Source organism: Emydura macquarii, unplaced genomic scaffold (assembly GCF_026122565.2).
Source record: "Emydura macquarii macquarii isolate MOO-44397 ecotype Brisbane River unplaced genomic scaffold, CSIRO-AGI_Emac_v2 contig_1119, whole genome shotgun sequence".
Classification (NCBI taxonomy): domain Eukaryota; kingdom Metazoa; phylum Chordata; order Testudines; family Chelidae; genus Emydura; species Emydura macquarii.
In genome coordinates this window covers 576342-594663 of record NW_027131256.1, presented here as the reverse complement: position 1 = coordinate 594663, position 18322 = coordinate 576342, and the positions used below count along the sequence as shown (strand labels likewise).

At 44.6% G+C, this 18322-nt stretch overlaps 1 protein-coding gene across 4 annotated transcripts in view; it reads right to left on the bottom strand.

The window, feature by feature from the left end:
• ING4 (inhibitor of growth family member 4) overlaps positions 1-18040 on the bottom strand; it is a 29437-nt gene extending 11397 nt beyond the window's left edge. For 2 of the 4 annotated variants that reach the window (XM_067545921.1, XM_067545922.1), the window contains exon 1: positions 6946-7071. In XM_067545921.1, coding sequence (XP_067402022.1) covers positions 6946-7033 — 88 coding nt within the window. In that variant the 5' untranslated portion in view covers positions 7034-7071. Of the gene's footprint in view, positions 1-6945; positions 7072-7590; positions 7648-17952 lie in introns of those variants that run through there. The other 2 variants (XM_067545924.1, XM_067545923.1) reach the window with 2 other exon arrangements.
• Positions 18041-18322: the final 282 nt, after the last annotated feature.

The following is an 18322-nucleotide window of genomic DNA, read 5'->3' as shown; positions in this document are numbered from 1 at the left end:
GACAGTTCCTCCAAGTCTGGCCCTGTCAGGGCCTGCGCCTCGTCATCGTCCTCTGGCGCCTCCAAGGGCAACTCCTTCAAGTCTGGCCCCGGTAGGGCCACCTCCTCCTCATGTGTCTCGCAGTTCCTCCAGGTCTTGGCCCCTCTGGATCACCAGGTCAGGCGGGGTGGTCGGATCCGGGGGTACCTCTGGGCCCCAGACCGCGCGCTGCTCGTTCGCTGGTCTCCGGACCCAGGCCCGGGTCTGCTTACCCTGGTACCAGGCCGCAGGCAGCTCTGTAGGGCAGGGAGGGATGCCCTTCCCCTCTGGGAGCTGGCCGCCCACTGAGCTCTTGGGCCTCTCTTTTATACTTCCTGTCCCGCCCTCTCACTTCCAGGTGGGTGGACAGGCAGTCTCTGGCTCCACTCCCACAGGCCCGGCCTGTTTCTCCCTGTCTGTTTCTGAAGGAGGCCACACCTGCTCACTACATGGGCCATTAGCACATCTGGCTACTTCACTGTTGTATCTGAAAAGCTGGTTGTGGGTGTTCCTTATCTCCCAACATATTTCAGTAGCACATACACAGCAAAACTTTATAACTTCACATACAATGGCAGCACATACAATCCAACAGTATATTAATGTTTAGCAGATTAAGACTTTTAAAATGATACCTCACAAGGCATACTTTGTATAAAACTTCCTAATTACATGATTGTGGTGAATATGGGGGCTCTGGGGTGTTGCTTTCAGAACAACCTCCAATGATGGAGATTTCACAACCTCCCTCAGCAATCCAGTGCTTAATACCCTGACAGTTAAGAAGCTTTTCTAACATCCAACCTAAACCTCTCCTGCTGCAATTTAAACCCATTGCTTGTCCTATCCTCAGAGGTTAAGGAGAACAATTTTTCACCCACCTCCTTGTAACAACTTTTTATGTACTTGAAAACTGTTATGTCCACTCTCAGTCTTCTCTTACCCAGACTAAACAAAACCAATTTTTTCAATCTTTCCTCATAGGTCATGTTTTCTAGACCTTTTATCATTTTTGTTGCTCTTCTCTGGACTTTCTCCAATTTGTCCACATCTTTCCTGCAATGTGGTACCCAGAACTGGACACAGTACTCCAGCTGAGCGCTCAACAGCATGGAGTAGAGTGGAAGAATTACGTCTCGTGTCTTGCTTACAACACTCTTGCTAATACATCTTGAATGATGTTTGCTTTTTTTGCAATAGTGTTAAATTGTTGACTCATATTTAACTTGTGATCCACTCTGACCCCCAGATCTCTTTCCGCAGTACTCCTTCCTAGGCAGTCATTTCCCATATGAGTAATTGATTGTTCCCTCCTAAGTGGAGTGTTTTACATTTGTCCTTATTGAACTTCATCCTATTTACTTTAGACCATTTCTCTAGTTTGTACAGATCATTTTGAATTTTAATCCTATCCTTCAAAGCACTTGCAACCCCTCCCAGCTTTGTATCATCCACAAACTTTATAAGCATATTCTCTATGCCATCATATAAATCATTTATGAAGATACTGAACAGAACTGGACCCAGGACTGATCCCTAAGGAATCCTGCTCCATATGCCCTTCCAGCTTGACTGTGAACTGCTGGTAACACTCCCTGGGAATGATTTTCCAAGCAGTCATGCACCCACATTATAGTAGCTTTATCTAGGCAGTATTTTGCTAGTTTGTTTATGAGAAGGTCTTGCAAGACAGTATCAACAATCTTAGTAAAGTCAAGATATACATCTACCGCTTCCATCCTACCCACAAGTCTTATTACCTTATTATTATTATTATTATTATTATTACAAAGAAAGCTATTTGACATGATTTGTTCTTGACAAATCCATGTTGACTGTTACTTATCACCTTATTATATTCCAGGTGTTTGCAAACTGATTGCTTATTTGCTCCATTACCTTTCCGGGTACTGAAGAATGACTGGTCTGTAATTCCCTGGGTTGTCCTTATTCCCCTTTTTATAGGCTGGCACTATATTTGCCCTCTTCCAATCCTCTAGAATCTCTCCCGTCTTCCATGAGTTTTCGAAGATAATCACTAATGGCTCAGATATTTCCTCAGTCAGCTCCTTGAGTATTCTAGGATGTATTTCATCAGGCCCTGCTGACTTGAAAACAACTAATTTGCCTATTCTAAACCTATTTTATATTAAATAAATAATTTTAAAAACTAGTCCTTTTCATGCAACCAACTCAAAGCAATGGAATGCTCAAAGTGCCACAAAGAAGGATCAGTATTAATATCCCCATTTTACATATGGGAAAACTGAGGCAAAGATAGGAGGAGACTTGTCCAAGGTCACATAGCAAATCGGGGTAAAGATGGGAATTTAATATAGGAATCTTGACTCCAAGTCTCCTGCTCTTTAGTCTATTCTGCCTGCCACGTTATAATGCAACTCAGTTGTCTCTCTCCAACCCCTGGAAGTTCTGAAGCACAACATGTATTGTAACTACCAAATGTTATTACAGTAAAAGACACACTGCAAGACTTAAAAATCAGTATTCCATTATTCTTTTTCAGTGACTTCTTGTTAGTTAACCCATAGCCATGGAGGTTCTTTTGATAGCCATGCTGAGAAAAAAATGCCCACTTTCTTCTGTGACTAGACAGAAGACTGTGCTGCATCCAATCGAACTCAGATATGGCCTCCATGACCGAGGCGCTCATGACCTCCAAACTTGACTACTGCTATTCATGTCTAGGAATGAAATCACATGACCTGAAAAAGCTCCAGTTGGTATGAAATGCAGCATTTGTCTGCACAGCAACACAGGACACCATGAAAATATCTCCATTCTCTGCACTGGCTTTCCATAGAATTCAGAATCTGGATCAAGGTCTCTGTTCTGATATTCAAAGCCCTCTATGGAATTGGTCACAGCAACATGAGAGACTACCACACCTTCCATGACCCTACATTCCCAAACAGACACAATCAGAATAACTAGGACAATTAAGCTGCCAACTTCTAAGGGAGGCTTGTGAATTCAGAAGACAGAATTCTCAAAAAAGCTGGACCGTAAGGCCATCCTTTCTCTTCCTGCAATCCTCTGCCTCACTCACTACACACCATCCAAGTTCTGCAACAAATGAGGCAGGGGTCCTATGGACAACAATTTCATTCACTATACAACCCTTGTTCATTCCCAGAGCAGGCTCAGCCTGTGCAATGAATGATGGAGAGGTCCTGTGGAAAAAATAATGTGATCCTGTAATTAAAGACTATATCATAATGCACACACACACACTGGGGTTGAATTAAGATTGTACGTGCAATCTTAATTCTGACATTTCCTAACTACTAAGGGGTTGCAAACATAAATGTTTTTCAATTAATTTAATATAAATTCTTAGTTTTTTAAAAACTGCGAACTGAAAAAACAGAACTTCTATCATGAGAAACCATACTGACCCCTCACATGCATCATCAGCAAAGTTGGAACCTTTAGATCCACAGCACAGACCCTTTATCACTTGAGCTAATGGAGTAATTAGTAGCAGCAGTAGGAGTTTATGATCTCTGTGGACCAACAACTAGAGGGGGTGATACACACCCGTTGCCAGTGGGTTTCACAGCTATTTGCTAACAGTTGAGACTCAAGAATCCTGGATGCTACCCCGAGCTCTAGAAAGGAGGGTCCTCTAGTGGTGATAGACCTTTATTTCCCAGTCTTGCTGTCACTTGCCACCTTCTGTCCCTGATCTTAGCATATACCAGGGATGGCCAAACGGTAGCTTGTGAGCCCCATGTGGCTCTTTTACAGATCAAGTGCAGCTTATGGAGCTCCCTATGCCCCTCCCCCTGCCCATTCTCCACCTAACAGACTGGGCTGGGGAGCACCTGCCCTGCAGCAGGGTGGTGGGGCTAGAGGATCCTGCCCAGCGGGGAGGAGGGTTTCAGGGGAGAGGGGGTCAGTAAGTTTGACAACCCCTGGCATATATTCTCTTTTAGCCTGTCTCTCTCTCTCCTCCGACACTATTCACTCCCCACTGTCTCCCCTCCACGCCCCACAGCCAATCTGTTCCCCCACAGCTTGTCTTTGTCCTCCACCCCTCTGCATTCCAGTCAAGCTGATCCTTCTACCTCTTCTTGCTTGCTGGCCCCCCAGTTTGTGGAGCATTAAGATCACAAGAAAGACAGTCTCCCTTCTCTTAGTCCCATGGCAACCCCCCGACCACTGAGGGGGGGCAATTGCACAGAAAGTCCTGTTTAGCCCCTGAAACCTTGCGCTTGAGCATGCTCAGCACAGATGGAATCTTCAGATAATTTAGTGACCAAACGCTAATAAACATGTGTCAACTGTGATTTTCAAAGGCCCGTACTGTTTCCAAATGTGGGTGGATTTTCACAGTGATAACATAAGGCACACACTTCTCACACCTGGGCAATCTCTCTGCTAAATTTCAAGTCCCTGCTCCAAAGGGCTCCTATGTGATGCTGGTCAAATCACATCAACATTTTGGCAGATGACCACTACTTGTGTGCTCAGTTTCTGGGTGCTCAACTTCAGATCCTGTGATCTGGTTTACAGAAGTGCTGAGCATTCACCCCTGCAACTCAATTCCATAGGAACTGTGATAGCTCAGCACCTGTGTCTGTAAGACAGTGTGGTCTGGAGCAACGTCTAATCCTGGTTCTGCCACTGGCTCAATTTATAGCCTTGCACTAGTCATTTCACCTTGCTCTTTGTTTTCATGGAACGGTTCATTAGTTGCTGTCTGTATGTTACTTTGCAGATATAACATTGCTAAGACTCTGAAAAATCAAGCTATATATAGGTATCCCAAGTCAGGCACGCAAGCACTGGGACACTCAAAATTAGTGAACACTTTTGCAAATTTTGGCCTCTGCCTCAGTTCCTCATCTCTAAAATAGGATTCATATTTCATTATCTCACAGGTAGCTGTGTAAATAAACGAACATTTGTGAGGCACAAATACTACAGCGGCAAGCACCATATGAAAGCCCATGAGGACATTAATAATTTTGTATTCAGTTCCAGGTTTGGATAGTGTGCATTGAATGAGGCCTGAGGCCACACCTTGTATGATGTGGAAAACAGAGAAACATTGAACATCTAGCTCATTCCTTAAAAGAAAAATAGGTGTCTTCCAAAAGGGGGGTCTGAATGCAGAAATTCTGTCCTTGACAGATGTATCAAAATGCCTGTTTCAAAACCAATGAAGTCTGGCGTGGATGGCCTGTACAGATGATGCAAGTAGACTACGTCTAGAAGACTTAGACCTCCATCTAAAGGCTTCTGATGATAACAGGGTCTGTATTGCTTTTGGGGATTACACTGCTTACTTTTTGTTACTGGGGTGTACACACCGAGCAAAAATAAATAAATAAAAAAAAGGGTTGCACGAGAGTTTTTCAATGTGTGCATTGTATTTATTGGTGTTCTGGGAGAAGAATTTAGCACCTTCAAACAATAAACCTATTGTATTTTGCAGCTCTTTGGGAATGCTGGAGGCCTGCTACCAAAAAGAGTGACTCAATGAAATGGCTACAGTCATGAACATGACGATAAGGATCAGTGGGACTGGAACCTGGGTCCGAGGAGCCCTGGGACAGCTAACGTTCTCACATCGCTACCAGGAGGCCATGCAGAGCCACATCCAATGAGCGCTATGGAGATTAGGCACCATGTGAAGTATCACACAAAGGTCCACAGCAACAGCTCCCTGCAGCCTTCTGATTAGCTTATGCTCACTATTTTACCCTGGAGAAAGCCCCAAGAAGTTGTCTGAGCAATCACACAGATTTCTGGCCTGCTGCAACTCCGGACCTCACCTTTTCTGATCTCCAGTCTCCAACTCTTGCCTGGCTCTGACCCTGACTCTTGCCTATGAATCCCAGCAATAGTAATTACTTCAACCCCTGCTTGCTGATTATCACTCTGTGGCCATCCTTGACTTGTGGACACTAGTCCACCTGTGACCAGTAGGCCAGACCACTAAAGACTAGTCCTCTTACAGTGACACTGTGTCTGATACATGGATTGCTGGTTGGAAGGATATACATGCTGTGGATGACCTTCCGAAACTATGGCCAAAAACTAATCCTTATATTGCTCAGGCAGTTTTTGTCCACAAATTTTGAAATTGCTGATCAGTTAATAAAAGTATATTTAGACAACGACAGATAATTTGACACCCTCATTTGAAGGTTCTCAGTCATATATGCCTTCCTACCACACACAGATCCAGTCTCTTACTGTTATCTTTTGGGGTACCCTTAGGCTGAAGTTGCCTCAAATGCTCATCAGCTGCTGTGGCCACTGAACCTGTAATGGTCTGTTAAAGAAATACTTGAAGTCATGTTGAGGAACAAGGTGAAGTCTGTCCATCCATTTGGCAGTGGGGAGGACAGAGGAAGGTGTCTGCCAAAAGATCTTCACAGGTTCCAATGAGGCTTCATTAATGGAAAGGGCACCCCTACAGTAGTGTGAGTGCGCAAAATGTCCAACTGTTTGTGAAGATCGTCTTGCACAAGTTCTGTTTATATTCCCAAAGATGTGGCCACTCTCCTAATGAGATCTTGAAAAACTTTAAAGTCATCAGGAGGAGGCAATGCTGACTCAGGAACGATACCTCATCTAGGGAAGAGGAAGAGATATGCCGTGGGGAGCATCTAGAGGTTCCTCTCCAGTCTCCTCTTTTTCAGTGGGTTCCAGTAAAGACTGAGACAATGGGCCTAAAAGAACATTTCTAGGAGCTATAAGAAAAAAAAGAGGACTTTGTCCTGGACTGAGCCACTCATAGGGGCCTAGATGTTTTAAGAGCAGGCCAAGGAGCTCAATAAGGCCAGGGAGAACAGTCCAGTCTTTCTACTGCTCATGGAGCATCTTTATAATAAAGATATTGCTCTAGAGTTCAGTCATCTCTACAATGTTGATGGTCTGAAGACCTGAAATTACCTTGGTGGAGATATGGGTCTATCACAGAGTTGAAAGAAAAGGAGATGCATCTCTCCTCAGTAAAAGGAGGAGCAGTCCCAGTATGCATCGCAGGAGGTTTTGACACTGGGGACGTCCAGTGTTGTCCTAGAGAAACTGAAATCAACAATGTATCAGAGGATGAAGGTGAACAAGGTGGTCGCAATGCAGATAAACGTGTTGACAGTGCCAATGGAACCAATGTTGCATATACTGTCAAAGTGGACAGAGCTGCTGGTGCCATGGTAAGTGTAGCTACTGGTGCTGGTGGCCCCATGAAGTAGAAGCCACTGAGATTGGGACTGGATAATGTAACAGAGGAGAGTCTGAGAGAAAAAGACACAGAAGGTCTTTTGCCGCAAAGAATGCCTGTTGCATTGACAGCACTGATAGAAGTAAATGCTCAACCACTAAAGCTGGTGGTGCTGGAGATGATGATCCTACTAAAGCTGCTTGGGCTGGAGTTAATGGTGCTGCCTCTGCCACTGCCAGTGAGTATTGGTGCTGATGACCAGACCTTGACTTGGAACCAGAGGACTTTTTCAGAGCCTTTTTGTGAAGAGACTTCAAATGTTTTTCAGTCTCTGAGAACAAGGTCACTAGAGATGAAGAGAAAATATTTCTTACCCATTTTCAGCTTAGAAACTGGGACAGCTGGAATGACACGCCTCATGAACAAATCCTCCATCGTCTCATGGTTGGGGTCGGGCTCTGAAAACGGACACAATGCCTTCCCAAGACAACGTACCTTGTGGCAGAAATCCCTCCACTTTTTTGTTCTTGGTGAGAAGGAAGTACAAACAAGACATTTTCCTGAACAGATTAGGCAATTTCTGTGCCTGTCACAAACAGGAATCACAGCCCTTCATGTGGAACATTGTTCAAAGCCTAGGAATAGCTGCATGTTAAACCTCACTAACAATTAAATACTAACTACACTAACACTAAGCTACAACTATATACAGAAAGAATTTTTCTAAGACTGGCTGACTTAAGGATTGTCTACAATTGAAATGCTACAGCATAGACACTCACTATAGCGACAGGAGGGGTTCTCCCATTGGCATAATTAATCCACCTCCCCAAGAGATGGTAGCTAGGTCAACGGAAGAATTCCTCTGTCAACCTAGCACTGTCTACACAGGGATTGGATCGGCTTACCTGCATCACTAAAGGCTTTGGATTTTTCACACCCCTGAGCGACGTAGCTCGGTCAACTTAACTTTTGAGTGTAGACCCGGCCTGAAGCTCAGAGTGTGACATGGAGCTCCAACTCTCACATGGTAGTAAGAAGGAACTGAGAGGGAAGAATCAACCAGGCCCTTTTTATGCCCTCAGTTTAGTGCACAAAGAGAGCATGGGCACATGTACCATCCACTCATATGGCTGGTGAAAGTCTTTAACTTGAGTGCATTCAGAGCACATGTACCTACAGTGGACCATGTATGTGCACAATTTCTTGAAGGAGAACCCGCTTTACAGTGAAACTCTTAAGAAGCTCAACTATTTAGATTTTGAGAAAAAGAATGTTAAGAAGTGACTTTATCACAATCTATAAGTACCTATACCAAGAAAAGATTTCAGATAGAGGGCTCCTTGTTAATGTAGTAGACAAAGGCGTAACAAGATTCAACCACTGGAAACTCAAGGTAGACGAAGTCAAACTAGAAATAAGGTGCAACATTTTAACAGTGAGGGTAATTAACCACTGGAACAATTTGCCTTGGTGTGTGGGGGATTCTCCATCACTTCAATATACTATCTTTTTAAAAGATAAGCTATAGCTCAAACAGAAATTATTGGGCTTGATGCATGAATCACTGTATGAAATTCTATGGCTATCGTTACTATGACTAGATGATCATAATGGCCCTTTCTGGCCCTAAAATATATGAATCAAGCACGTGCCTATTCCCCCAGTCAGCACATTTTATTCCATCCTTTTAAAAAAACCTGTTATTGTTAATAAAACATGAAAAATTATATAAAGTAAAAGCTTTTTGAAATTTGTCTCCCTTGCATTTTTTTCCTTCTCCACTTCATTCACTATTTTTATTTTGTATTTTTATATTGTCCAATAAACTCTTTACTTTTCTTCTTCCTCCATTCCCTTCCTTTTCTGATATTGCTTTCCCTTCTTCCTTAATCCACATTACCAATCTCTACTTTCTCCTCTCTTTCCTTTCCTTTCATGTTCCCAGTTTCCTGTACTCTGTATTCTCCCCACTTTCTTCTCTTGCACAATCTCTCCCGCTTCCCCTATCACGAGTCTCATATATTGGTCTGCCTTATCCATAAAAAAGAAAAAAAAAAGATCACACAGAGGCTATGTCTACACTTACAATGCTGTGTAGAGTACATATACTGCACACCACCCAAGTACAAAACAGTTACATGATTCACAGCCATTAATTTTTTTCTGCAAGCTTATATAACTGCATGACGTTACCCTTCATCTTCCCTCCCTCTCTAACATTTGACTACTTACTTGTTGTGTCTTATCTTACATTAGGGCTTGTCTGCACACAAGAGTTCCATTAGTGTAGTGAAACCAATGCATCTTACACTGATTGCATGTGCACTTACACTGAGGTAAGATAGATTGCTTTTGAGCCATTTATTCCTATAGCGGTGCTGTGCTGCATCAATTCCAGTGCATTATAGTGTGGATAGGTATGCCAGGAGTCCTTGAACTGCTCCTAGGAGTGCTGCATTCTGAGCAATTTTTGTTCCAGATTGAGAGATACTTCCAGGAGGCCAGAGAAATTGTGGGAAGAGAGGCCTAATTCCCATAATCTTCTCACTGTATCCTGGAAATTAGCTGATGAAAGTACCATTTTTCTAAACGACTCTGTCACAGTGAAGTGGTCTACGTATACTGTGCTCCTCTCCATTACTGAGACTGAAAAGCAGGTCCTGGGATATTTGAAAGCATGTACTATGGTACCCATGGTGACAGTGAGAATTTTTGAAATTGTTTGAGAAGTTCAGAGAAGGACACAGAAATTGAATTTGCACAGCCTAGCGGAATCTATTCTTTGATCAACTGCCTTTGGAGGGATGCTGCTATTTGCTCCAGCCAATAAGCATGAATAATCTGGAGATTTAGGATGATTAAAGTTTCAAAACTTCAAAGTGCATGAGGACACTGAGGAAGCAGGGCCAGAGACCAGAATGAAAGCATTTCTCACCATAAAGAAGTGAGTGACAATCAGTATTTGGAAGCTAGCCATCACCAACTGCTGCCAGTCAGTGGAAAACCATTTCAGTGATGGGAGATCCACAGTTGGAGCTGTTATGCAGTGTGTACAAGACTATTCAGCGTTTGATACTGCATCATGTGATCAAGGTAGGTAATATGGGAGCTCATTATAATATATGAAAAAATCCCAACTGTGGTAGGACTACTGAAAGAACCTGTATGCCCATTCTGTATTTCCTTGCCAGCTCTTGCAGTTCAATTACTGAAAAGGCTAATTCTCCATAGTTGTGTAGGCCTTGTTTGAAGACCACAACAGTTTACCAGCATTAACATTGGATGGTCAGGAAAAGTTTGTGAAACCAGGATCTTCAGAAATTGAGCACTAGTCACAAAAATGAAACAATAACTTCTCTTCCCCCACTGTACTATAGACTGTAATAAAGAAACTGAACCAATTTATTCTAGATGATGCAGCTCCACCTTCTTGCTTCCTTGGCTTATAAAGGGGGAGACAGTAAATCTTGACAGAAACACAAGAGACCAGTTAACTACATCCAAGCAGTTGTAGGATGGTTGTAGTGTGTGCATTTGGTAGGCTGCAGGGGAGGTGGAAAGGTATGATGTGGATAGACTGTTCTGGGACTCATCTCCCCGGTATTACTGCTGCATGTTGTATTTTACATATAATTTGTGAGACTAAAGGAGGAGCAATTGCTGATGACTGGACAAAAGAGGTGTAGCGGCTACCCGACAAATATGAACAGCCCAAGGTGTTGGCAATGTTGCCAGCAGAAGTGTCATGGTCAAAAATGCTCTGCGCATACATTTTGAGAGCAGGAGATAAAACATATTATGTTTTGATAGACTATATACTGAACAATACAATTATTTGTATTGCAGTAGTGCCTAGGGTCCCAAATGAACAATTGGGTGCCATTGTTCTAGGCACTGGACAACACATAACAGAAAGATGTGCCTGTCCTGAAATCTCTCCATCTTCTGGTTTATATGTATTTTAGTGCTATTCAATAAATATTAGCATCTGTCTTTTGAAACTGAGAACATCACTGCTGCTTTATTAAACAATACGAACTTTATTAAACACAATCAGAACTTCAGCAATCATGCAAAGCATTCACAAACACATACATTAATTTAAAGATCAAATCTGTGACAGATAAGCCACAGATTGAGTAGTTCTCCTTGTCCTGAGGATTGGATTGGTGGGAGAATGACTAGGATCTTGTGGGGAAATTGAAATAGCCCTTCCAATATCCTTATGCTCAATATTCTGAAGCACAAAGAAAGTTGCAGTTTGCCTGGGCAACGATGCTCTCCAGCAACCCAGTGTAGGGTGAGCATTTCTTCTTGCATCACATTCCCCCATCTCTCTCTCTTTGCTATATCAGCTTCAAAGAACGGTCTTCTTCCTGTCCCACACATTGTCAATTGCTCATTTCAACACCTCCAGGGCCTCTCTGTAGCTCACTGCCACCATAAGTTTTTTAAACAAATCTCTTTCTATTACTTACCTATATAGTTCTCATTACCATAGTATCCATATGCCTTAAAATCATTAGTGGGCTTTATCTTCACAATACTCCTGTGAGGCAAGTATCATCCCTAATTTACAAATGGGGAACTTAGGCACAGGGTAGATTTATTACACAAGAAGTCTCTAGCTGAGCTGGGTATCCTGAGTCCCAGGCCAGTATCAGATCCATTAGGTCATCCTTCCACACTGGTCCTTTTTCTTTTGCTCAAATTTGTAAGGCAGCAAGCAGGTGTCAGAGGCACTTTCTAGGAAGGTGTGTTTATTGCAGGTACTGTCCAAAGAAACAGATCAGTCAGTAACCATAATTAATGTAGTAGCTATGGTAACCCAGCATTCCCAAAAATAAAATGATCATTTCCCCCTCACCCCCTTTTTTGGGCCCTTTCCATATTAGATTACCATAGTCCCCCAACCAGCTGGCACCCAGAGCAAGATGGTAAGCTGCCTTTAAATGCTTCCTGGAAAAAGATATTTATCACTACGTTGATGCCAATCTTTACTTTACAGGATTGGGAGAGTGAGGGAAAATGATGCATTATATGGGACTTATTTAGAATTCCAGCTACACCATCACATGCAGTCCTGGCCTTGGAAGACGTTATCCTGTCACAGAGTCCCAAAAGGCAAAGTAGGACATATTGAAGAGGACTAGACGCCAGTCAGGGAAACTGCAAGATTTTCTGCTGAGGTGGTTTTGCCAAATTTGCTGCTAGATTAATGAGAAAATGTATCCTACCATAGAATGGAGGGGATGGGGAAACATGCACTGCCTTGGAATGTGCATATCAAATTAGAACTCCTCTTGTCCCAGAAATCCACTGATATGCCAGGAGACTTGAGAAAAATCAGGTTTAAAATTAATTGGCTCTTAACACCTGTGATACACTGCACTAATTAACTTGGGGGGGGGGGGGGTGGCAGAAGTACTGTAATTTTCCATGGACTTTCTGTATTATACTGTTATGCATGCAATTAAACCAAAAGTTCGAGACAGTGAATGACATTGCTTATGGTGCTGTATTAACAAGATGTTTTAATATAACTGAAAAGAAGCAATTATATTACTGTATTTTTAGTATGTTTTGTACATATTGCTGGACAGACCAGAGGCTGGCAGATACTGTGTTCAAGCTCTGTAATCTCAAAATAGCTTCTATTTTTATATTATGATACATCATGAACCTTTTGTGCTAGAATTTTTTTGCTGCTGCTGCTGCTGCGTTTGCCATTTTGTACCCAACCACATGTGCACTGGGAGAAGAAATAAATGAAAGTGTCAGGAATTGAACCAGGGGGAGGAGTAGTGGCAGGAGAAGATGGGTATGTGTGGTGAAAGGAGAAGAGGCTGGTGCAAGTAGTCTCAGCAGCATTTTAGAAGATGCGGGATGGGGGTGGAATGGAGCAATGAGGAGGAGAAATGGGGGATTTCCAATGGCATAGCTATCTTTACCCATTTAAAAAAAAAAAAAAAAAAAAAAATAGTGCCAAAGCAAACCTGGGAGAAAATTCAAAGCCCTGCCCCACCTGCACAAAAAAGCTACAATGATTATATATGACAATAAAAACTTACTGGCTGAGGGCCCCTCATCTCCCTAATCCGCTGTCTCCGTTGTTGGCTCTGAGGCAGATGTATCCTAGTATCTGCATCTGGAACAGGTGACCTCCAGGACAATGACGTGAGTATCAAGCAGCTTCTGAGTAGACAGGTCGGTGCTATCCTCCTACTGCTCTACCTCATCATCACTATCAGCGCTCTTCTATGGAACCTCCAGACAGGATCAGCACTGTTTGTAACCAACCTAGGCTGAATGATGGGCTCCTTGCCGGTTGTGCAGGCATTTCCAAAGCTGCTGTTGTGATCTCTGGTACTTTTATAGTTTTGTCACAGCTCCTTACCCTTCATTCTACACTGTTATTCAGAAAGTAGCCCACTTGTACCACCTGTCAAGGCAGGTGCTTGGATCTCTTTATATTCTGGTGCAATTTTCCGAGCTGGGACAATCCATGATCCACGTGCCTAACAGCAATTAAAACTCTTCTTGGGTCCAGGCAGATGTGCAAAGCATAATGAATAAAGAAGGTTGAATTTGGTTGGGAAAGCGTTCAAAAGTAGACTATGAAAGGGAACTGTACATTTGCCAGTGCTGTCTGAACAGGTGGGTGACTTCTGGCTGAGATGACCTCAGAACAGAAAAGTGTAGAAACGGGTCAAATCTTTTATGACCACTGCAGTGTGAGACAGCAGCAGGCGGACTATATGCCATGGAAGTGAAACAGGACCCCACCACACTGCACAGATTTAACTCCCACTGGTGCAGACTTACTTTGGATGGGAACCAAGGGTAACTTCCATGAGTGGACATTCAAAGAAGTGTGGGTGGGAGAAAATTTGTGTGTGTTTCCTCCAGTGTGTGTGTGTAAGTGTGTGTGTGTGTATGTAAGTGTAATTTCACCAGTGGAACTTCCATGTGAACATAGGGATAGTACATTCTTTAGGGCAGGGACTGTATCTTCTTGTTGTATATGTTTGTATAGTGACTAGTACAATGAGGCCCATTTTCAAGGATACTTTGGGTATTACAAAAATTACATTCTTGAGCTATCCCTTCCCCCACTTGTCCCCCAAGATTACAGTCATTTGGCACCCCCTACAAAATCTCTAACATGACACTCTCATGCATCCCACCCAAAAAAATGTGATGCTCTCTGACCTTCCTACTGCAAAAATCAACCAAACACATGCACAGCATACACACAGACTCCCTCTCCCAATCTACACATAAAGGACTTGTTACACAGGGTCCTCCAAGATTCCCCCACACCCCCGCGCTCCTCTCCCCAACACAAAGAGCTCCTTCCCCCTCCCCCCATTCCTCCTGCCTTGGCCTTCTCTCTCCCAGCCCTCCCCCCAGACTCTTCCCTTCCCAAGTTCTTTCTCTGATCCCCTTCCTTTTTTCTCCCTCTCTTTTACCACCCACTGCTTCCTTAGTAAAGGGAAGAAGAAAATGCTTCAAAATCTAATTTCCTCCTCCCATTGCAGGATCTGACAGCTACAGCATAGCAGACCCGCTTCTGCAACAGTGGAGGCAGGGGACAAAAATGGTTTAGGACATTAAATGGAGATAAGAAGCTACAGGAGGACATGTTTGAGGGAAATGGGGAGAAGCCTTTCCCCTTTTAACTCCTTTGACATTGCACAGAGTTGAAGGAAGAAGAAGAGAACAGGACACACAGAGACATCATCAAGGAGGAAGAAAGCTGAAGAGACATGTTCCTCCTCCGCTCCCACCTTGGTTGCATCTATGTTTCCATGGAGTGTAGCTGTCTCAGCATGATGAAGAAGGGAAATGCTGGAGGACGTACTCAATGCAACTGTCTGTCTGTCTTTGAGGAGGCTCAAGGAAGCTGGGCAAGCTCAGTGAAGATATAATGGTCACATTTTTTAAACAGTAAGGTTCTAGCATGCTCTACAGAGTAGAATACAAACTGCAAATGGAGATGTTTTTACAGTTTTATAACTTTTTCAGCCTATTTCTGACCCTAGAACCATCCCCTGTGCCAAATTTTAAGTCCCTGTTGCAAATCACAGAGGTGTTAGAGCTGAAAAATATTTTTACAGTGGGACGTGTTAGTCAACCTACATATTACACACAAAAACTGCATTAAAAGAACATGCAACCTTAATTCCGGAATTTCCTGACTTCTGAAAACTTGACTTTGCAACCTTAATGTTCTCATAAGGACTTTTTTGTTTGGTTGGGTTTTTTTGGGGGTAATTTCCTAAGTTTTTTAAAAATTAAACTAAAAAAACAAATTTCATCATATGACATCATATCGATATCCACATGGTTCATCAGCAGGATTAAAACCTTTAAATCCACTGCACTGACCTCTCCACCACTTGAACTAACGCAGTAACTGCTAGCAATAGTAGGTTGTTGCCCTCCAAGTGGATTGACACAGGAGGGGTACAAGACACTTTGCCAGTGGGTTTCACAGCTCTTAGCTAACAACAGACAAATGGTGGGACTCAGGCATCTTGGATTCCAGTCCAGTTTCTGGACGAGCATGCTCTGGTGATCATAGAGCCTTCTGTTCTTGTTCCCTCCAACCTGTCCTCGGCCAGCCCTGTCTTTGTTCCAGTGCCAGTCAGTCTTGGTTTTCCTGCCGGGATCCCAGTCTCAACCCCCCTCCCTCATATCCTTGTTCAATCTGTATCTTTTCCCTTTTGCCAGGTCTCCAGTCATCACCTCTTTGCTCCACACTAGCTCCCAGTCTCCCTCCTTGTGCTCATGCAGTCTCAGTTTCACCCCCCACACACATACCCTCCTGGCTCCCAGCCTTCCCTTTCCCCAGTATCTTTGTCCAGCTAATCTTAGTTCTCCCACCACACCCTGGCTCCTCATCAGATGCATCTCCCCTGCCTGCTGCTCAGTATCTATAACCAGCTAAGCGCCAGTTTTCCTGCCAAATCTACTCTCCCCAAGTCTGGTTCCTGTCTTGACTGCATTAAATTCAGGTAGCTTTCTTCTCCACACTGCTTGGGCCCAGCAGGGAAAGAATTGATACTGCAGGGGACAGAGTCTCTCTTCTTTTAGTTCTAGTGCCACACTGGCTCCTGCAGCCCCAAGCTAGAGCATACTCAGTACTGAAGGAATTTTTTTTTTTTTTGAGAATTTAGCTGGTAAGTCCCAACAAGTCTATACTGAACATGTGCAAACAGATTTTTTTCCCCCAAAGACTTGTAACTTGGACACATCTGGGTGAATTTTCTCTAGGATGGCAAAAGACACAACCCTGACCCCAGAATAACTCCGCTGCCAAATCTCAAGTCCCTATCCTAATTCATGGGAGTGGTAGAGCTTTCTAAATAATAGGTTGCTAACATATCCTTTTTTAAATATGGCAAAACATTTCCTCCTAGACTTGTTCTCTGAAGCAACTGAACTATTTTGGCTGAAATAAAAATAAAAAAATAAATAAATAAATTAGCCTGAAGCAGACACTCAACTCACAAGACTTTGCCCCAAAATGGATCAAGTCTGGTATGGTTATAAGCAACTGAAAGTGGAGTCTTATAATGGAAAGTAATAAGCAACCTTAAAAGATGGTGCTACCAGCTTCACCTATAAAATTATTACCGCTTTTCGAATAACAAAAAACAAGCAAGAAAAAAATCTTAACATATCCATGCAAGTAAAAAGAAACCAGCTATAACAAACGCCATACAAATATAAGAATAATCATAAAATATAGTGGGATTTGGCTCACCACCATCCTCTCCACCCATATACTGAAGAGAAAAGCTCTGAAAACTGTCCACCACTCTCCTTTATTGCTTCCCAAGCAGGGTGGGGTCATGGGGAGCAGAGAGAAATATACTTCTTTGTCACAACTGTAGGAGATGGAGCTTGAAATCCAACTGCTTTCCCTCTTCTTTACTCAAAGCACGGTCCACACCACTGCCAGCTGTGTGGCTACCAGCTCTCGGAGGAGCCTGCTGGTACAAGCAATCATCCTTCTGAACACAAGAACGGATATACTGGGTCCGACCTATGGTCCAGCTAGCCCAGCATCCTGTCTTCTGACAGGGGCCAGTGCCAGATGCTTCAGAAGGAATAAACGCAACAGCCAGGAACCCAGTCCCAGCTTTTAGCAGCCAGTGACTAGGGACACCCGAGCATGGGGGTGCATCCCTGACCTCCTCAGCTGACAGCCATTGAGGAATCTACCCTCCATGCACGGATCTAGTTCTGTCTGGCCCTGTGATGGGTGTAGCTCTCACCACATCCTCTGATGAGCGCCGCAGCTTGCCTGGGTGTTCGTGGGCGGGCGGGGGAGAGGGAACAGAACTAAAAGAATGAAAAGCCCCAATATATAAAACCCCCTCGCGAGGGAAGGAGGCGAACGAGAACGCGCAGCGGAGGAAGCAGCCCGCAGCCCCGGGAGCCGCGATCCGCTCCGCAGCGCCAGGGCTCGGGCTCGGCGGCCACGGCCGGAGGAGTCCCCCAGCCCCTGGAGGAGGAGCGCGGGGAAGGGGCCGCGCTTCTCCCCGCCGCCCACCGGAGCCGGCCGGACTCTGGGCGCGGGACGGCGCCTGCTCGGAGCTGTCGGGCCGAGCCCCGGGAGCCCGCGCGCCGCTGCGCCCCGGGCCGAGCCCACTCCCCACTAGAGCGGCCCCCGGCAACGACCCTCCCGGCAGGAGCCACCCCCAGCCCCGCCCGGCTCTTACTATCCAGGTAGTGCTCCAGGTACATCCCGGCCGCCATCTTGGGCCTCACAGACAGCCACTTCCGGGCGGGACCGGAAAACGGGTCCCCATCTTCCGCCCCCTTCGGTTCCCCACACGACGTCACTTCCTCTCCACCCCTCCCCCCGCGCACGTACTTCCGGAGCTGGTGAGGCGCTGATTTGAATCCTTCTCCGGCCTGCTCCCGCCGCGCGGTCCGTTAACGGCCCAGGCCGAGGCCCGCACACGTCAGAGTGACGCTGAGGCTGGACGGGCCCGGCAGGCTCCGCGCGCCGCGGACGGTCCGACACGGACGGCGCGCGGCAGCCCCGGGCCGCGGAGCTGGGCTGACGGGGGTGGCGCAGCGGCGCCG